The following is a 20,869-nucleotide window of genomic DNA, read 5'->3' as shown; positions in this document are numbered from 1 at the left end:
AGGATGTGTGAAAGCTCTGGTTTCCTGTAGTCACTGGGTTTCCCCTCACTCTTTCACAATATCATTTTTCTGTGTGTTTTTCTCTCCACACAGTCTTTAAATCAAAGGGGGAAGCTGAAGATGTAACAGATACAGTGTAAAATACTCCGGAAGTGGCAAATCTGTGGAGTGGAGTGGATTTATTGTGTCGGGTTTACACAGAGAACTGGAATTAAAGGTCAGTTTTATTTTTATATGATACAGCTGTTTGGAAATGGGTATTGTTTTGATTTTAGCCACAGTTACGTTTGTTCAATTATGAGAGAAGGTGCCCACAAGAGCAGGATTTGTGAATTAGTTTTGTGAAATTATAAAAATGATGTTTATTTTCCAAAAAATAACTTTTGCACAGTTATTAGTATTTTAACATTTCAGCACATGTTTATATCTCTGAACACTGACCTCTAAAACTTAAAATTAAGAAACTACTTGATTTTCCCAATGTGGTAGAACCACAGAACAGCACATGCAGGCCTGTATCTTTAATTTGCCGTACAGAAATAATGGTTACAGCTCTGTGTTTTTAAAGTCCGCATTTAATTTCTTTGTTTCTTTTATGATTTATCGTGGTACCTTGATGTGTACTATTAATCAGTGTATTCATGGAGGAGAAGGAAAGCAAGAAATCTTGTGGGCCGATGATGTGATTGGATGGCGGGCCGAATGGGGCCCACGAGCCTGGAGTTTGACACATGGTATCTAGGATGAAAAATGTTCATTTGCCTGTTTCAGTTTAGTTTTACCGCACTGATACCAGGATATCACAAGATTTATTGTTAAGTTTATTGGTTTAGTTGTAACAAGGACAGCACACATTAATACAAACAACGCTGAAAATTAAAGCCAACAGGCAATTTTTCTGTCATTCAACATGTAGAACAATAACACCGAGCTTATTGCAGACGACACGTTTGCACAAGCGCACTTTGCATAACCTAATTTCACTCCCACTATTGCTTGTGTGTTTGCCAACAGAGAGGAAAGCATTGGAAAAACACCTGTGCATAATTTGCCTTTTATGACCTGTTTTTGGACATTGAGACAAAGACTCAAACAAATGTTGTAAAACAACACACTTTTTCTGGACAAAAATGGGCAAAAGCACTTGCTCACGCAAAAACGTTCGGATAGACATCTTAAAGTTGTGCTACCAAAATGACAAAAAAAAAATTTTGTGTGTGCAGTGCATTTTAAGACGTTTGCAAGAGCGTTCTCCATTGTGTGGATACAGAAATAAAAATGAGGGTATGTTGTGCAACGCTTGCTATGTCAAAAATGTTTAAACGACATATCCTGTTTCCTTCCTTTTTGTCTTTTGAAAGGTTGACTCTGTTTCACTTGTAAGGGAGACAAGCTGATAGCGTTCGAACGGTTTGTTTCGAGATGGTGACTAATATCACCACCACCACCACCTCCGCCGCCCAGGCGTTGCCCATCAGCGTCTCGGCCCAGGTCGGCATCGCCATCCTGACCCTGGCGTTCGTGCTGGGCTTCCCCGGGAACCTGTTTGTGGCTTGGTCGGTGTTCTGTAAAGTGAAGAAGCGCTCAGTGACCTGTTTGTTGGTTCTGAACCTGGCAATGGCGGACGCCTTTGTGCTGCTCAGCGCGCCCATGTTCCTGCGGTACCTGGGTGGAGGCCGGGGCTGGGAGTTTGGGTCGGCACCGTGCAAGCTGGTGCACTACCTGTCGAACGTGAACATGTATGTATCCATTTACCTCATCTGCTTGATGAGCATGGACCGATGGCTGGCTGTCACAAGGCCTTTCATCTCCCAGAGAATGCGGACCAAGCGCTCCCTGCTGTTTCTCCTGCTCGGGGTGTGGACCGTGGCGTTCATCCTGGCTCTGCCGATGCCTTTTTACCGCAGGTAAGATGAAAACTTCTCTTTTAGCTTTGAGCCTGTAATATTTAAGGCAGTGTTTCCCTATACTGGTCCTCAGGGACCCCTGCCCTGCATGTTTTAGATCAACTGATTGATTCTGTAATGACCACACAGCCAGATCTTTTTTACCTGAGAAGGTTCCAACGCTAAATAGCATTAAACATCACAACACAAACAACACTTTAGACCTCATGCATATAGCGTTAAAATATGTATGTCATGTGCTTGTTGACGGGTGTTCAGAGTGGAGAATGTGTTTTGCAATGGAAATGAAAGTGTTTTTAAAGTGGGATGTTCTGGAGTCAATTGTCCTATAGCGCCTTCCAGAGGGCAGTAGCTGGAAGGCGTAGTGTGCATGAGTTGATGAGCAGATCATCTGAATCAAGTGTTTTTGGAGCAGGGAAACATCTAAAAAAACATAAAGGGCGGTAGGTCCCCGAGGACCAGGATTGGGAAACACTGATTTAAGAAAAGTTCATCCAACTGCACTCACCACTGTGCACCACTATGGAGTTGCCACCCTAAGAATTAGTGATAGCTATAGTATGACCTCTGATTTAACTCATTCTTATTACACACCACAAACTGGGTCCAAGAGCAGTGGTGGTTGGGTACTTTGCTCAGGGGCACCCCAGCTCTCAACCTGTCGCGTGATTTGAACCGTTTTGAACAAACCTAATTGCCTTCCACATGGGCTGCCATTAATGTGGACGCCAAATGTACGTCTTCGTCCAAGTGTCCAAAGGAGCTGGCATTCAAATCCGACTCAAAACAGCGTCATTTTCATCCATGGTTCTCAAACTGTGGTACGTGGTACCACTAGTGGTACGTCAGCTTCCTTGGGTGGTCAATCAGAAATACTGTTCTCCGGTATATACCAGGATATCTCACACCTACGAGTCAATTTAGAGTGTCCGATTCATCTCTGCATGTTTTTTGGACTGTTAAAGGAACCCGGAGAAACCTGGAGAAAAACTCATACACACACAAACACAGGGAACATGCAAACTACATGTTCCAACCAGGTCACAAAACCAAGTCTTTTTACTGCAAGGCAACAGTACTAACCACTACTCCGCCGTATGACCTGTAGATAATGAGTTAATTTTAATTTTTTGGGTCAACTCTCCTAACAAACCACTGTGTCCAAACATTTCCTTTGGCGACAGCGTCCTTAAGGTGCAGCTATCAAACAACATGACTGTGGTCCTCTGCACTCCCTACCACTGGCAGAGTGTCGGTCACAAAGTCTTCCAGTACCTGTTTGAGACCATCATGGGCTGCGTGGTGCCCTTCACCCTCATCAACACCTGCTACACCTCCGTCATCTGCCGCCTGCAGAGCGCCATGTTCCAGCGTAAAGGCCGAGGCACTCGCCTCATCCTGATGATCATTAGTGCCTTTGTCGTGTTCTGGCTGCCGTATCACATCGTCAACATCATAGAGGTTTGGCTTGAGTTACTGTTGTGTTTTTTTAAGGGATAAAACGGCCATGGGAGATTGAAACATATTGAATAAAAATGACTGATAATGATGCTACGACAAACCATTTTAACACAACTTTTTCATTTGAAAGGTCTAAAATGACTGTACCGTACAAATATCGGTATTGGTAGATACTCAAGTTTGTGGTATTGGTATCATACAAGGAAAAGTTGTATCTTGCCATGTCTAGTCGTGATATTTTTATAGTATTACAAAGTCTTTTATACAAGCAATACTAATGCTAACAATAATAGCCTTACTCACTGGTTTCCTTCCTTCCCTCATTTATCCGGCCTTCTTTCCTCTCTTTCCTAAGGTGGTCGGTCTTTTACAAAACAACAAGTCATTGTTAGAGGCGGCTAAAGTCGCTCGACCAAACGTCACGGCCTTTGCCTACTTCAGCAGCGCAGTCAATCCCATCCTCTACGTGTTCGCCGGCAGCTCCCACATCCGCCAGGCCGGCCTCAGCTTCATGGGTAAACTGTTTGAGGGCACCAACTCGGAGAGCAGGAGCACGTCCACCTTCAGCCGCAGCGGCCGCAGCAGCTGTCCGGACGAGAGCACTGCCCTTCAATCGCTGTCTGTCAAACTCACCAAGCCTTTCAAGAGCAAGAAGGCGAGGAGCGACAGCGAGGCGGGAAACGCGGTCGAGGCTCTGGCCGGTGTCGAGCAGCTCCAGTAGAGTTCACCTCGGACAATATTTGTGAAATCATTTCAAACTTTGCTTTAAATATAGGTTTTATGACTGATGGAATTAAACAGAAATGCCTGCCATGAAACAAAAAATGGTTAGAAATCTGAATCCAACAAGGAAATGAAAAGTAATACACAGAAAAATAATGACTGAATCAGTTTCTGTATTTATAAGACCTGGTCATGTATAGCAGTGTAAATAATAACAAATCATTTGTAATCTTTTAATTGTCCTAAAATGGTGAGGATTTAGCCAAAAAGCAACTACTACAATTTAATAAAACTTTCACACGAGCACTCAAAGTGGTTATGAAATGTCTGTCTCTGTACGGATGCTGAGGCAATGTTCAGCAGCATAAATGGAACATTGCATGAGGTGTATTTCATCACATTCAAACAGTCAACCCTCTCTCTCTCTGTGTGAGAATACTTGAGATGACAAATGATGGCGCAGCGGCAATCGAGTCACATCTGCAGCTCTTGCTTGATGATATCATTTACAGGAAACTTTTCACGGTGAAGATGAATTTCACCAGCTGTGCGAGCGCGTAAACTCACTTCAGGCTCAATACAGCTACAGTCGACAGGATCGTTTCCATGGTTACCCATCAATTGTTCCATAATAACATTATATTGAGATGTAAATCGAGTGATCTGAGATAGTGACACTTCTGTATCTGCTCTCAAACAGAATAGAAAGTTGTTTTTTTTGTATTAAACAGCTGTATATTACAATGTAAGCACTTTATGTTGGTGGGAATAATGAGGACAGCAACGTGTGGATATAAGTAGAATAAATTCAATATATACAGAACATCTAATATATCCAACAAATGAATGTACGTAATTAGACATGATTAGTTCGCTTGCTGTTTATCTCGGCACGTACAGTATAACCTACGTAAATGTGGTTTCCGAGGAAACTAAAGGTTACCATGTTCGTGTATGAGGCTACACCCAGTAGAGGAAGCAGGAAACTATGCTGTGGCAGCCGTTTGTTGATCTAAACCGTTTCCTGCTCGCTGATGAAATAAAGCAGAAAAAAACAAAAAAACTCAACGTTCGCAGGTCAAAACAGTGTCACATGGATCGATGACTTTGTTTGGATTAACATCAGAGACAAATTACATGATAGAGATGGTCAATAGATGGTGTAAAATATCTGAGATTAGATGGGACTGTGTGGAGAAGTGCGTGTTGTCTTTTCTGAAGTCAACCTCTATGCCGATGACAGGAAGCTGTTTGTGAATGTGCTGTTACATTACGGACAAATAGGACAAAAGTCTTTGTGTGATCTTGTTTGTCGTCACAAATGACAGACGTGTAAAAGGTATGTCTTTGAAAGAGCTTGAAATGGCACAAATGTGTTCATAGTTTGAAAAGTCTGAAATGACTGTATCGGGCTGATATTGGTATCTGCAGATACTCGAGTTTGTGGTATTCGGAATCAAAATCAGCTCAGGAACCAAGAGGAGTTGGGTATTTTCTTAAGAAGAACACAATATGAAAGAAATATGTGTTTGGTGAGAAAATATGACCTTTAAGTTTTATGTCAATAAATATTGGGGAAAGGACAAACAGGGAAGAGCAGGGACTGACAGAAGAGGCAGTGTGGGCACGCCCTTGTGGCCCCTGAGGTGACTTTTGGGTTTACAAAATCAAGTGTCAACAGTGGCTTTGTAATGGATGCCTTTGGCTTTAGGTGAAATGAATGTCAATGAGTCAGTGCACAGTCTACAGTTTGTTATTTCAAGGATAAAAATCACAGTAAATATATTATATTTAGATATTTATATCTTCAAATAGCTTTTGCTCCAATTTTTAACCATAAGAATAAAACAAATTTTACTGCTATTCATACAATAGGTGGTGCCAGTTTTATTGAAATGTCCTGTCTAATAGTTATTTTTTTCAATAAATACATCTCACACACTTACTCTTTTTGAAAACAACTTAAATTGCAATTCAAAAAAAGTGGTATAAATATGGAATAAATAGAGATATTTTTAAAAATATCTAAACAAAAAAAATATGATTTTTATCGCCTTAAAATTAAATTTTTGGGGCATTTTACTTCACATGTCCAGAAAGTAAGGCATTTATTCTCTTTTTTTTATTGTTATATTTGTTAGGACAATATGATACTTTTAGTGTGTTGTTTTCTGTTGTACTTGCATGTTTATTTTTATAGTTTGTTGATTTTTACAGCTTTCAGTGAGGACACATGTAGTTAAAAGCTATATGTGACAATTGTAAAATTATAAATACATTTTCTGGCTTTGGGGGAAATAGGAGAGAAGTTAGAGTACACTGTGAAGTACTTTCACTTTTTTTGGAGTGTGTTTTCACTCGGCTGACGACTCCAGACCACCCACACTTGCCTTCGTTTACTCCAAACACCTCCATTGTTAAAACGTGCCACATGTCGTGAGTAGCGTGTCATGTATTTATTTTCCCAACAGATGCGGAGAGTGGACAAGCAAAACACAATATTTAGCAAATTAAATACTTTTAGAGTTGAAATTTGTGATGGACTGAATTTCCTTTTTCTAATGCTTGTAAAAAAAATGATTGGAAAAAGATTCAATTGGAGTAATTAACTTCATTTCTCTTTATCACAAGAGTAAATCATTACTTAAGAGAACCAGTAAGAATGAAGCTTATGAAGTTCTTAATTAATTCAAATGGAGGCTGTGTGTGTGTGTGTGTGTGTGTGTGTGTGTAGCTGGGGGGTGGGGGTGTTGTTGTTGGGGTGTGTTGATGGGTGTTGATGGGTGGGGACATCTCCCACCTCACTAAAAGTACCTATATAAAGAGTCGCTGTGTGAAAATCTGCTGACATCAGCTGTAACAGTGAGTACCAAAACCTTGAAATTGAATTGTTGAACATTCTACTAAATACGTCATAGAATGTCATGTTATCTTTTAAATCATCTAATTTACTTCAAGCGATTTTAAACTTTTTAGGATGTAAATTTTAATTGCAATTGTTTATATATATATATCTACGGATATATATATATATATATGTGTATATATATATATATATATATATATATATACAGAACAATAACAGTTTCAAGCTTTTATTGAGGTTGGGTATTTTATGGTTTACCCTAAAGTTAATTTGTAATTTAGGTGTTACTACTTGAAGTAATCATTTAAGTTTGTCAGCCATTTTTTGTCTTTTCGTGTAATGATATGAAATAATTGTACGATTTTAAACAGCAAAAGCATTTGTTCAGTAAAGTAAAAGTTGTTATATCACAACCTAGTTGTCAGATATCTGGTTTCGATCATAGCTGGTGAATCAGTCGACAATACTCAACGTTCATTATTTGTTTGATACAATACAGTTGATTATATTATGTAAAATGTTGTCTTTTCTGATTGTTTCACTGTTTGAAAAGGAGTAAAACGGTAACTCCTGTATTATAGGGCTTCTCATACACTGTCTCAGGTTGAAGTTCATTCATGATTATTTCATATAGGAGTCAGATAAGATCCAGCCATGGGACAGTTCACATCCAAACGTGACAGGATGGGCTCAGGCAATCGCCCACAGGTTCATTTCTCCTTCAACGAGGGCGGACCTCCAAACAACCTGGACTTCAGCAGAAGACGGGACAGTGACTTCCCGATTCCTCCACCCATTTCTGTCATGAACGTGGAGCCAAGGTTGGTGCTTCCAAATCACAATCTTCTACCTTTCTTCTAGTTCAACTCAAACCAAATTAGACCACAGTAAAAATCGCTGTATCCGTAGATCTTTAGGAATCTTTAATTGCAGATTACGGCATTAATGCTTGATGGTGGGCAGGTCTGACACTTAGTTCTGGAAGCAGCTGTCAGAAATTAGCAGATGAGTGTCTGTCATGGCTAACAAGAGCGATGGTGATGTCCCACATTGTTGGGTGCACTTTGTCCACCAGTAAACCCCTGCAAAAGGCAGAACCTTGTCTCTGTTTGAGCCAAGGTTGAGGGTTTAAGCATAATTTCATTGGCTAGCACCTGTAGGCAGTATTTATTTTAAACCGTGACATTTGGGGGAGCCCTATTTTCAGTTGGCTATGCTACTAAACATCTCACATCTACACAATCGTGGGGACACAAACCGTCATACGCCAAGTTCCCTTTCCGCTTGGCCATGGGCGTATATTGACGTATTTTACTGTTATTGAGTTCTTTATTTTAGGGGTTTAGAGAAGCTTGTCTCCTACTCAGGGCTCCCCTTCGCTCCCCTGTACTTAGAACCATGTCAGTTGGCGTATTTGACTGATAAGTAAGAACCCACGATGCAGTGCGGCAAGGCCGAATGTTCCTCCATTACTTTGTTCTTGTTTGTATGCATGCACAATTCAATTCTGTTGGTCGTGACATTAAAGCGATATTTGCTGCAGTGATTTGTGTGACCTTCCTTTTTGCTAGTGAATTGGAGCGCCGGGGCTCGAGGGCGGAGTTGCGCAGATCTTCTATCTACAGCACTTTAGACCTGGTGCCACAGCTGGAGTATTATGCTAGCACGCTGCCGCGCCAGCAGCGAAGAAGTCGACCTTCTCTGGACGCTCTCCGCAAGACATTTGATGTAAGTGTTTAACTTCTCAACACAGCATCTCTCAATCTAGATATCTTTGTGGGTGTGTTTGAAATAGCATTAAATATTCTTGGCTGAATTGGATGTTTTGTCAATAATTCCTCTGGATATGTTACTGATTTAATGCAAATCAGGTCTGAAAGTCCTCAAACTATCCTACATTTGCAGAAAGTAGTTAAAGTCTTATTTCATGTTACAGCAGCACAAGTAGTGCTTCGATTCACAGTTCCAAACACACATGACGTAATTTTGTATTCTAGTATGGGGGTGGGGAAAGCCAGATTCAATCTCATGTGGTCACCGGAGACGAACCTGGGATGTGTTTTAATGCTAGTCTTGCGTAATGCTGTCCACATGTGATCGGATCATTGAGGACGGATGTCAATAGCATGTCTGAACTGAGCCAGTGATGTTAAAAATTACAAATGTGACTGCAGGAGGTGGAAGCAGGCAGAGCAAACGCCACCACGGACTCAGGGAGCAGTCTGCCAGACAGTGGAAACGTATCACAGGGTCACCAGGGGAAAGCTCCCGTTCAGTTTGGCTGGGTGATCGGGGTCATGGTAAGTGGTCGGCACACAGGCGCAAAAACACTTCCCAGGAGTTGCTTTGTTAGATTTTAACACCAGATATATATAAAAACTTGTTTCAGCTTCGTTGCATGTTGAATATGTGGGGGGTCATCCTGCTTCTCCGGCTGTCGTGGATCACGTCCCAGGCTGGAATCTGTGAGTTGTTGCGTTCTTGTTTTTTTTTTCTTTTCTAAAAAAAAGGTACTAAAAAAAAGAAGCACATTATCCATTTAATAAATGCAAGAATGGCGAGTAGTAGTACAAACATGCACACATTTAAACACAATTGTTAGCATGTGTCACAGTCCCCAACTCACTACCTTAAACCTGGAAATAAGACATATCAAAATCCATGTCAGTTCATATTTTTAGACCGATATTATGCGCTGGTAGCTTAAAGAATTGAGTATTTTTAAGTTTAAAGACTTGGCTTATAGTGCTCGACATGCTAACAACTAGCAGCCAGCTAAAATGGAGGTGGCTATTGTGTAATAAAAATGTCCCTGTTTTTTTCCCCAGACACAAAATCTATTTAGAGAGATTTAGGAAAGTGTTTGAAAACCCCAACACTCAAATTCGACTTGAAACAGCACACTTAAATGTCCACTTTAGCCTCTGAGCTATAAGCTGTGTTTGTTTTCTTGCATGAGGTGAGATGAGATTAGCAAGAACTGCAATGGACACACAACTAAAAACATGGTGTAATTGATGCAGATTTCTTCAGCATCTTCATATGTATCTCAAAAAGATATATCTTGTCCAACGAACCTAAGTTAGCGAGCCATTGTCAAGGATGGGCTACATGAAATAACAGATTCACATTATCTGAACTAAGAGCCGTGTGCAGAACTTGTTACAGAACAATAAAAACTGTTTTTTAATAATGATTTCCACCTTTCTTTTGTGGTTTCAGTATTGACCTGGCTGATTATCCTCTTGTCTATGATGGTGACCTCAGTAACAGCTCTCTCCATCTCTGCCATAGCCACCAACGGGAGAGTGACCTCAGGTGAGTCTCTTCCTGTGTCAACACTTTCGATCTAGTGTTAAAAAAAGAAGAATTAAACTCAGAACAACAATAATAATAATCTGCACAATTCAAGGTGGAACCTACGTCATGATCTCACGCTCTCTGGGTCCTGAAATTGGCGGCCCGGTTGGGATGATCTTCTCATTCGCCAACACTCTGGCTTGTGCTCTCAGCACAGTTGGATTTGCAGAGGTGGTCAGTGAATTAATGCAGGTAATGATAATTCATCCATTCACCCTCTTGCGGGTGTAGATAATCCATGGAACAAGAAATCAACTTTGTCTCTGAAAAGACAAGAAGTTCAGATATCACGGTGTGAATTTGTGTTGTTGTTTTTGCTGCACTTATTATACTTAATATTAAATCAATGGGAATTTAAATACAAACAACAGTGTCACATTGCTGTGTAACACACACACACACACATATATATATATATATATGTACATGTGTCCAGGAGTTTAAATGTACAATTATTAAAACATACATAGCTTGTATATACATGACAAATAATGTTTGGATTTCACATGAAATATTTCCCATAAATGTATGTTTGCAGGAGTTTGGTGTCACAATAGTCGACCCCACCAATGACGTGCGAATTGTGGGTGTTATCACTGTGACTGCTCTTCTGCTCATTTCATTTGCTGGAATAAAGTGGGATTCTAAGGTGAGCACATACTGATACAGGTCGTTCTTTCATTTTTGGAGTTGTCCAAGTTGTCTAAGTTTGACTCTAAATCCTACATTCTTATTTCTTCCCCTTTAGACATATATTTTGGCTTTTATGTTTGTATATATAGTCTCTTTTTCCAACTACTTTGTGGGCACATTCATTCCACCCAGTCCAGAGAAACAGGCCCAGGGCATCTTTGGTTATCGCAGTGAGTTTACTGATTTTTTTCTATGAAAATAATAACTGCTAGGAATAAAAAGCAATGCAAATGTGCAATGCAGTTTTAAACATCGTCAGCATACAGTTTACGTTGCCTGTCAACAGGTGAAGTCTTCATATCAAACCTGAAACCAGACTGGCGGGGACCTGAAGGCACCTTCTTCCAGATGTTTGCCATTTTCTTCCCCTCCACCATTGGCATCCTGTGTGGAGCAAACATCTGTGAAAACCTCAAAGTATGACAGGAAAGAACGCAGAGATGTACTGTGTGACTAACGTGACAGCTGCATACAGAACATATGTTGTATTGTTGTGATGTATTGTTAACTTTTGCAGGACTCTAGTACTGCCATCCCCAAAGGCAGCCTCATGGCCATTTTCTGGACCACAATCAGCTACTTAGCTATTTCTGCAACTGCAGGTAAGTTGCTAATTGTTTATTTGTTAGCAAGAATATGCTAAAAGTGAAAAACTGATTGGCATCAAACATAATGGCGGTATGGTCCATAGGCCACAGTGGGAACGTGTTCTTTATGGATCTGGTTTACAGGGAAAATCTAAAACGTGGTGCTAAATTGAGTGCTATTCATTTTTAATATGGTCATATATTGTTTGGATTTTCCCATTATTTCACGGGTAAATCATCTGAACACAGCGTAGATCCAATTGATCTTTCATATAAAGAGCAGTGTCATCTGCATACTGTGTCAGCCAATGAATATTATGAACAAGCCAAGGACTTCTTCATCTTCTACCGCTTTATCCTTCACATGAGGGTCGGGGGGGGGCCAATCCCCACTGACACGCGGCAAAAGTCGGGATACACCCTGGACAGGTCACATAGAGACATGTCAGGGTCAATTTAGAGTGTCTAATTTGCCTAATCCCCAAATCTGGATTTAAACATGTCATAAATCACATATATGTAGTCTGCTGCTTTTTGTTTTGTCCTTGTGGTCTCGACATGTTTGGCGTGTCGTAGTTTTAAGTGCATATTATGTTACAAGGCATATTAATCTATGAAAAAGTAAAAATGATTGACAAATCATTACTTATATATCTGGATCTTCCTCTGGCACCAGGGTCATTTGTCATACGAGATGCTTCCGGGAATATCAGTGATATTCTGCCTGGAAACAACACCGATGTCTGCGTGGATCTGGGATGTAACCTGGGATGGAACTTTACGGCGTGCATCGAGTCGCAGTCTTGTAAATATGGTCTGGCCAACAGTTTAAAGGTAATCGTGGAGAGAACCTCTGACTGAGCACTGACACATTGATGTGCAAAGCTTTTTCGCCTGACGCCTTGACAAACCTGGAATCAGTATATGAAATAAATTGGATTTCCTCTTGACTTTGTAACCAGGTACTGGGGCAAGCGTCAGGTTTCTCCTACCTCGGCACAGCCGGTATCTTTGTGGCCAGTTTGTCGTCTGCCCTTGGCTTTTTTGTCTCAGCGCCTAAAATCTTTCAGGTCAGAAATCATGTGCATTTTGCGTTGATGTAAATGTCACTTTATTTAACAAAAATACATCAAATATGAATGAAGAGTTCATATTTGATTTGATACGGTGATTGTAGTTCACCATTGCAATTTTGACTCTCATGTAACTTTCACCTAAAGCTTGTGTTTCAGATTTAAGTATTCATGAGAACAGTATATAAAACTAAGACTGATGATTTCTTCTTCATTTGCCAGCATCTGTGCAGAGACAACTTATACCCATACATTGGATTCTTTGCTAAGGGTTATGGGAAAAATGACAAGCCACTTCGCGCCTACATCCTTTGCTACTTTGTTGCCATGGCGTTCATACTCATTGGTGAGTGCCCGTTAACATGTTTAACGGGGGAGATTGAGAGTTAAATATTGGTCATAAGGTTCCTGATTTTTCAATCTCCACAGCTGAGCTGAACACGATCGCCGTCTTGATCTCTAACTTCTTCCTGTGTTCGTACTGCCTCATCAACTTCAGCTGCTTTCACGCTTCAATCACCAACTCACCTGGTGAGTGACCTGCTTTTTATTAAAACCTTATCAATTATAGTCCTAGGTACTAGATTTCCAAGGGTAACTGATTGAACGTTACTGTTTTGGACGAACTTTTTGTTATAACCCATTTCACTCTTCTGAACATTGACATTTCATGGTTGGTGCTAGCAGTCTAGATGTTTCCTCATCATTAAGTCTGTTAGCAATGAGACTGAATTTTCTGAAATTGGGGGCCACTGAGCATCTAGTCTGGCCAGTAGGGGCCCAGTCAAGTGAAAAACTTTTTTTGACACTGATATTGCAGTGATTGATAGTTCATAGAATTTCAAAATAAAGTGTCTGTGTTGACATGGAACAATATTTATTGCAGGATAAAAATGTGATTGTGATGCAAAACTAATCTCTCTTAACTAAAAAAATACACTGTGGTTCCCTGAAGTCTCACTCTCACCCCCTTCAGGTTGGAGGCCATCATTTCACTATTACACAAAGTGGACGGCCTTGTTTGGGGCAGTGAGCTCTGTGGTGCTGATGTTCCTGTTCACTTGGTGGGCTGCTCTCACCACCGCCTGTGTTATCTTCTTCCTGTTTGGATACGTCAACTACAACAAGCCAAGTGAGCATGAAACAAAAACGACGTTTTGAAAGTGTGATGCCTCCTGTACAGACGTGGAGAATGACTTTGTGTTATGTGTTAAAACACACAGAGGTGAACTGGGGCTCGTCGGTCCAGGCAAGTATATACAACATGGCCTTGTCCTACTCTGTCTCTCTCTCTGATGTGGAGGATCATGTCAAGAACTTCAGGTGAGCAGTCCAATGTCTCCACATATTTATTTATACACATACTGTCTCTCAGAAATAGTAATTTTTTTTTCTTCTATTCTTGCATTTTTTTCTCAGACCGCAGTGTCTCGTCATGACTGGTCCACCAAACCAGCGACCGGCTCTGGTGGACTTTGTCAGCTCCTTCACCAAGAACATGAGCCTCATGATCTGTGGTGACATCATCATGGTCAGTTGATCAGTGCTGAAATTTTGATCTTGACATTAAATCTTCCAATATCTTCCAATCAAAGGGCTAAAAACTCCACTTTATTGTTATTTGTTTATGTCCTTGATGTCCTAAGGAGCAGGACAGACATACTCGGCTGCCAGATGCCACTGAGTGGCTGGTGAAGTGGTTGAACAGGAGGAGGGTGCGCTCGTTTTATACTCCTTTCAGTGCGGACGGCCTCAGAGTTGGCGCTCGACAACTAATGCAGGTATAAAATCGGTACATTTTGTCCCATTCCAGCCAATGAGTGCAGAAAAATGATATCTAATGTATGCATTGATATATTTAATCATCTGAGGAAAATATGTGTATGGGCAAAAGAATTGGGACGCCTGACCAGCAGGGCCTGTAATGATGGAGTTGATCCCCCTCTTGGAGACTTTCCTCAAGATTTGAAAGGGTTTCTATGGGGATTTGTGTCCATTCATTCTGTAGAGCATTTATGAGGTCAGGCACTGATGTTGGACGAGAAGGTCTGGCTCACGATCTCTGGTTCCAGTTCATATCAAAGGTGCTCGATGGGGTTGAGATCAGGGTTCTGTGCGAGGCCAGTCAGGTCAAATCATGTCTTCTTCAAACTGTTGTCCATTGTCCAAAATGTCTTGGTTTGCTGAAGCGGTGAGATTGTCCTTGAATTGGAGATAAGCGGCCTAGAGCCCAAAGTGTGATTTAAACACCTGCATTCAATACTTAACAGGTGTGGCCAAATACTTTTGTTCAATATAGTGTATCTATGTTAAGTAACTTTCATTTTTATTTTGTGAAAATTGTTCAAATATGACTTATTCTTTTTTTTTACACCACTCCAAAGGCTTCAGGTCTTGGCAAATTAAAGCCGAACACTCTGGTCCTGGGCTTCAAGACAAACTGGAGGGAAAGTTCTCCAGAAAGCATCGAAGATTATACCAACACAATATAGTAAGTGTACATCTAAAAAAAACTCATCGGTATTGATACTTACAGAAGCGTATTGCATTCACTTGAAAGTCGATGTTGTTTTTACGATCTTTCAAGCCCTTTTTCAACTAGAGCTACATATATATATACATATATACATAAAATATTACAGATTCTTCTTTAAATCCACCAATCACAGTCTCCCTCTATTTTCTCCAGTGACACCTTCGACTCCAGTCACTGCTTATGTGTCTTGAGGATGATGGACGGCCTGGATATCTCCGATCCTTTTGACTTTGAAGGTGCAAAATCCAAACAAATACGCGTGTTCCTACATACCCTACATACTCAGTTGATTAATTGAACTATGGCGTCATTCCGAATGTCTCGTGTTTCCTCCAGTGAACCACGGCTTTGAACCCGACAGCATTGTGACAGACGACAAACACCAACTTCCAGAATCAGGTGAGCCCCCCCCCCCGTGGATGCACACGTAAATGCACACCTCTCAATCTCTGTCTTACATCGACAACACTCTACTATCAAATTATAATAATCATCTTAATGTTGAGCACTTTTTTTCTATCTATCTATTTGACCGAATACGAGGCGTGACAGTTTTTTATGGATATTTTTTCAAAAATTGCTTGTTTTGCAGTCGACAACATTCCCACTCAAGGTGACGGTGACCAGGTCAGGACAGTGTTTCAGAACGACCAGGGGAAGAAGACCATTGACGTCTACTGGGTAGCTGACGATGGGGGTGAGTCCAAATTAGACCTGACCAAATGAGCACCGGTTAATTCTCTCCCGATACACTGATGCTTGAGTTTCCTCCTCCTCCTCCTCCTAAACTGTCGTCTCTCTCTCTGCTCTTCTTCTTCTTTTTAGGTCTGACCCTGCTCGTGCCGCACCTGCTCACCAGGAGAAAACGCTGGCGCCACAGCAAAGTCAGGGTCTTCATCTTGGGAGACGAGCACAACATGGAGGAAGGACGCAACAAGTAGGTTTTTGACCAGAAAAACTATCGCTGGCGATCAACAAGCCGCTTATAAGACCTTATAAGATTCTCATAAACGTGAATTAGTTCATACAAGTGTGAATAGATGTACAACTATATGATCTAAGATCATGTCTGTGAAGGTCTTCTATAGTTAATAGATAACAATAATCCCAAAACCTTTTTTTGGAAACACATTATCTTTGATCTGTGGTGTTTAGTGTGAAGTATTTATTAATGTTAATCAGACACTGTTCCCTCTTCAGATTAAGTAGCTGCAAATTAGCTTTTTTCAACTGTTAATAAGTACATAGTAAAGTGTTTATTAATGTTAATAAGTGCATAATACAGTGTTTAATAAAGTTAATAATACACTGTTCCCTCTTAAGATTAAGTAGCTGCAAATTAGCTTTTTTCAACTGTTAATAAGTACATAGTAAAGTGTTTATTAATGTTAATAAGTGCATAATAAAGTATTTAATAACGTTAATAAGACACTTTAGATTAAGTGTTTGCATTGGTGCGCTGTTAACTGTTATTAAGTGCATAATAAAAGGTTTATTAGCCTTTATTTGGCCTTAATATTTACACTTAAGTCGTATTACTAACCGTCTCGTTAAAAATCTAACCATAATAATATATTTATTTATTTTATTTATTTGTGCTCATAAATACCTTACAAGCCAATACTGTGTTTCATCATATCCACGCTTACACAAAATATTACCTAAACAAATTTTTAACTCATATTATTATCTTTGTTGTCTTTTAGGATGATCGCTCTGCTGAAGAGGTTCCGCCTGGACTTTGATGACGTCATCGTCCTAACAGACAGCGAGAGGAACCCACATGCGAAAAAGTACGTCCACACAAATGTCCGTGCATGTCTTTCTTTTTTCCGACGAATGCAGTCACTCGTCATGTTGTACTCACACAGTTTGACCATGAGGATCTATAAAGATATAATATGTAACATTTCTTCAACATGTACTTCAAGTATCGAGTATATAAGATTTGTTCAGTAGAAACTCTAGCCAGAATGTCTCTGAACACCCTTTCAAATCCATCATGGAAATCCATATGTCTTTTCAAGTTTACAGAATCTTTCTCACAGGGAACCAAACGAGACGAGACTTCTTAAATGTCTTTAAAACTCTTTACACGCCACCCTGAAACGTGATGAGTGACTTTTAAATCTACCGTTCACAGTTCCCCCTTTTAATGATTATCAGATTAAAAATGGAGATGTGACATGTTAAAAATAATCTTTAGATACATTTATGACATAAAATTGTATTTGTGTTATTTTGTTTTATTTTTGTACGTAATGTTTTAAAGACCAAAGTTGTAGCTTTGGGCCCCATAAAGGCTTGGGCCGGCCCTGCTGGGGAAATATTGCAGAAAAAACACAAAATTCTAACTTGAAATTCAAATTCTTCTCTGGGTTTTCCACTCCTCAGCCTGAGCAGGTTTATGGACAATGTCGCCCCCTTCCGGCTGCATGATGAACAACAGGAAGACGTCTCGATCGATGAGCTGAGACAAAGAGAGCCGTGGAAAATGTCCGACAAGGAGTTTGAGGCCTTCCAGCTGAGGGTGCGTGGACACCTGGACCTTTTTGTTGTCGCTGTTGTTGTTTAATGTGACTCGGCGTCAGGTTCTCACCTTGATTTTCTTCCCTGTCAGTCCGAGAGGAAAGTGAGGCTGAATGAAATCATCCGCAGGAATTCACAACACGCTGCACTCGTGCTTGTGTGAGTACACTTTACATCCACTCTTATACATCAGACTGTTCAGCTTCTCTTTAAAGATTCTCCAGAATCGACCCCCTTCATACACAGAAACTATTTGAATATCAGGAAATTCAACTTATTTTGACTCTTCAGCTTTTAAAAGACTTAGCTTTTTCTGCTCCATTTAAAGAACTTGTACACATTTTAAGCGCTACTACTGCAGAATTATTTGAGCTAGAGACTTGATGTAAACTTGGATTATTATTTGAATAATAATAATTTGAATAATAATAATAATACTATTTAAATATCAAAATAAATTCAACTTATTTTGACTTTCCAGAACTTAAAAAATTCTGTCTTTTATGTCCCATTCAATTGAATGGATTAAATCTTTAAATCCTCTTAAATGTGTACATATTTTGAGCCCTACTTCTTCACAATACTTAATTTATTAATCCTTCAAGACCATACGCTGTTCAGCTTCTTGTGTCCCATTCAAATGAATGGGGGAAATCCTCCAGATTCACCTCCTTCACACTTTCAGCTACAGATTTTACATTTAAATGTCAGAAAATTTAGCTTGTTTGGGACTTTTGAGCTTTTTAAAAAAATATGCAGCTTTATGTGCTCCATTCGAATAAATGGGGCAAATGCTCCGAATCCTCTAAAACTATTGAGGCTTTATTTAAACTTTAATCCACAAGACACCAGACTGTACACCATTCAGCTTGTGTCCCATTCAAATGAATGGGGGAAGTCCTCTAGTTGACAGGAGAAGCTAAAGGGCCGATTGACACTGTCAATGCGCAACAATAAGGGTTGAATTGTAAAAAAGGATTACTTAACCACTGACTGATGTTTGTGAACGAAGATGGATTGAGAAACATCACTGTACTTGCTCTTTATCTGTCTTAAAGGAAGACAATTCAAAAGTAGGGTAGAGTATTGGGCTCAAGACAGAACCCTGAGGTACCCCCACATGAACGGTGTCTTGATTCAGATTGATTTATAAAAACACTAGAACTTCGGTCAGAGAGGTCTGAGGAGAAACATTGTAAAAGCCCAACCACATCTCCAAGCCTCTTTATTAGAATCTTATGGTCAACAGTGTCAAAAGGGGCGGAGAGATCGAATAATGTCGCACCCTAAGTCAAGCAGTTTCTGTCCAGTGCATTTTGCGGGAAAAATGGCCCTGACTGCTGTTTATCTAAAATTGGGTGTTTCTCTAAAAAAGAAGTGAGCTGCTCTGCTGCAGAACGTTTGACAGGAACAGAAGTTTTGAAATTGGCCAATATTTTTTCAAGATGCCTGGATCCAGACAAGGCCAGGATGACATTATTGTCCATAATCAGATCATTTATGACAACATAAAACTAAGAAAATATATACTGAGTTTATTTTTATTTTTTTCTTCCTGTAGCTCGACTGCAAATATTTGCATCGTGCATCAATGTCCTATCTCTGAGCAGTGTTCTTATTCTCCACAACTTATTTGCTTTTGTTTTGAATAAATGTGCTGTTTGACAAGCAGCGTTTGTTCCTGATGTGACGCTGTGTTTCGATGCATGTAAATGAGATGTTTTTTTATTTTATTTTTGTATATGTTTATTTCTAGGAGCCTTCCCGTACCACAGTGTGGCTGCCCCAGTGCTCTGTACATGGCCTGGCTGGACACTCTGACCTGCGGCCTCCACTGTCCCGCAGTGCTGATACGAGGAAACCAGCAGAACGTCCTCACTTTCTACTGCCAGTAAAAAAAAAAATATTTGAGGGTGCATTCACACCCAATAAAAGTTCAGCTGAGGGAAAATTCATTTTTCAGCTGGTTCGGTTCAAATCTCAAACACTATAAAGTCATGTGACCGCTCGGTCAAAGGTCAGACACATAGACATGTAGTAAAAACTCAAATCCCTCTGGATGTTTATGTTAAGGAGCATTGGCAGGTTTATGTTTATCTGCTCTGGTGATGAGCAGCGCCCTGAAGGCCGGTCCGAACCCTCATCCATGTTTCCCATTGAAGAGGAGAGAAGCCGCCTCGCCTTGGAAACGCGCTGGTTTACCAGCAGAGGAGGACAAGCTGAGTTCCGTCTATCACGGTCCTCCCTTCTCATCACTTACAGACGTGGATGAGAAAGAACTATGAGGCGTCAGCCATAAATACTAAGCTTCCAGTGAAAGGTGCGGATTCAGAGTTCACTTGCAAGCGGCCTGAGACCTCTTCTTTCAACCAGACCAGACTTCGGTTGTCTGATCCGCATCAGAAGTCTCGGACTACATTCAAAGAAGTCTTACTAAGGAGGAAAAAGCACCAGGTTTTGATGACATGAAGTTCAAACATTGGCCTGGAAGGACTAGATACACAGTTGAACCACATATGTATGGTGTCCCACAAGGCTCTGTACTTGATCCCCTTTGTTTTGAGAAACGACGTTGTGTTTTTGTGAGATGAATGCAATATATTGACGTTGATATTTGCATTATTGTAATTAAAAAGGATTGTTAATGTAAATGGGATTTAAATAGTTAAGTCCATATTCCATTTTGGTGTTTATCAACCCCTTCATTGGACATTTAGAGGTTAATGCACATCAGTCATGGTGATTAATGCTAAGAAATGTAACTTAGATGATATAAAAAAAAAATGTCAGAGCCTATTTTTTTATTTGTATATGCAAGAAAATATTCATGAGAACTCACTCTACTGTAAACCCAATTTGACGCAAATTTAATTGACATAATGTACATTATCTGAATAAATGTACTTTGTTATTTTTTATGTCTTGGATATAAAAGTAGTTAAAGTGGTTAAATATTCACACTCAAACGAATAAAGTATTTTTATTATGTTTTATTTTCTCATAAAACTAAAGGTCCATATAATAAATGTATAGATATTCACGAAAACCATGTCTGAAATCCTGCTCCAAATAAAATGAAATTAAAGTAAAAGGAATTTAGTATGACAGCGTTTTTCTTAATCCACGTGGTGAGA

The 20,869-nt window shown here is 40.0% G+C and overlaps 2 protein-coding genes across 3 annotated transcripts; both read left to right on the top strand.

The window, feature by feature from the left end:
- Window positions 1-75: 75 nt before the first annotated feature.
- Window positions 76-4,403, top strand: ltb4r (leukotriene B4 receptor). Its single transcript, XM_044020908.1, has 4 exons — window positions 76-217; window positions 1,362-1,907; window positions 3,092-3,368; window positions 3,724-4,403. The coding sequence occupies exons 2-4, from the start codon at window positions 1,423-1,425 to the stop codon at window positions 4,087-4,089; spliced, it is 1,128 nt and encodes a 375-aa protein (XP_043876843.1). The 5' UTR covers window positions 76-217; window positions 1,362-1,422; the 3' UTR covers window positions 4,090-4,403.
- A 57-nt stretch (window positions 4,404-4,460) lies between these two features.
- slc12a10.1 (solute carrier family 12 member 10, tandem duplicate 1) lies at window positions 4,461-20,805 on the top strand. 2 transcript variants are annotated; one of them, XM_044020907.1, is made up of 28 exons: window positions 4,461-5,430; window positions 7,592-7,778; window positions 8,529-8,685; window positions 9,132-9,257; window positions 9,347-9,422; window positions 10,180-10,275; window positions 10,370-10,509; window positions 10,856-10,966; window positions 11,066-11,180; window positions 11,297-11,427; window positions 11,528-11,612; window positions 12,274-12,431; window positions 12,560-12,667; window positions 12,893-13,016; window positions 13,100-13,201; window positions 13,647-13,802; window positions 13,894-13,993; window positions 14,090-14,201; window positions 14,317-14,451; window positions 15,055-15,161; window positions 15,360-15,442; window positions 15,543-15,605; window positions 15,799-15,903; window positions 16,032-16,143; window positions 16,913-16,999; window positions 17,601-17,736; window positions 17,827-17,894; window positions 19,492-20,805. In XM_044020907.1, the coding sequence occupies exons 2-28, from the start codon at window positions 7,612-7,614 to the stop codon at window positions 19,628-19,630; spliced, it is 3,099 nt and encodes a 1,032-aa protein (XP_043876842.1). In that variant the 5' UTR covers window positions 4,461-5,430; window positions 7,592-7,611; the 3' UTR covers window positions 19,631-20,805. The 2 variants fall into 2 exon arrangements, with proteins under 2 accessions (XP_043876842.1, XP_043876841.1); XM_044020906.1 differs by lacking the exon at window positions 4,461-5,430 and adding an exon at window positions 6,868-6,953.
- The last annotated feature ends 64 nt before the right edge of the window (window positions 20,806-20,869 follow it).

Source organism: Solea senegalensis, linkage group LG3 (genome assembly GCF_019176455.1).
Source record: "Solea senegalensis isolate Sse05_10M linkage group LG3, IFAPA_SoseM_1, whole genome shotgun sequence".
NCBI lineage: Eukaryota > Metazoa > Chordata > Actinopteri > Pleuronectiformes > Soleidae > Solea > Solea senegalensis.
This window is presented reverse-complemented; position numbering and strand designations above follow the sequence as displayed.

Bases quoted from the DNA above. Each gene is read 5' to 3' on its own strand.
- ltb4r (XM_044020908.1), top strand. From the start codon at position 1,423: ATGGTGACTAATATCACCACCACCACCACCTCCGCCGCCCAGGCGTTG. The intron at 1,908-3,091 runs GTAAGATGAAAA...CTTTGGCGACAG, and splicing joins CCGATGCCTTTTTACCGCAG to CGTCCTTAAGGTGCAGCTAT. The intron at 3,369-3,723 runs GTTTGGCTTGAG...CTCTTTCCTAAG, and splicing joins ACATCGTCAACATCATAGAG to GTGGTCGGTCTTTTACAAAA.
- slc12a10.1 (XM_044020907.1), top strand. From the start codon at position 7,612: ATGGGACAGTTCACATCCAAACGTGACAGGATGGGCTCAGGCAATCGC. The intron at 15,443-15,542 runs GTGCAAAATCCA...TGTTTCCTCCAG, and splicing joins CGATCCTTTTGACTTTGAAG to TGAACCACGGCTTTGAACCC. The intron at 16,144-16,912 runs GTAGGTTTTTGA...GTTGTCTTTTAG, and splicing joins ATGGAGGAAGGACGCAACAA to GATGATCGCTCTGCTGAAGA.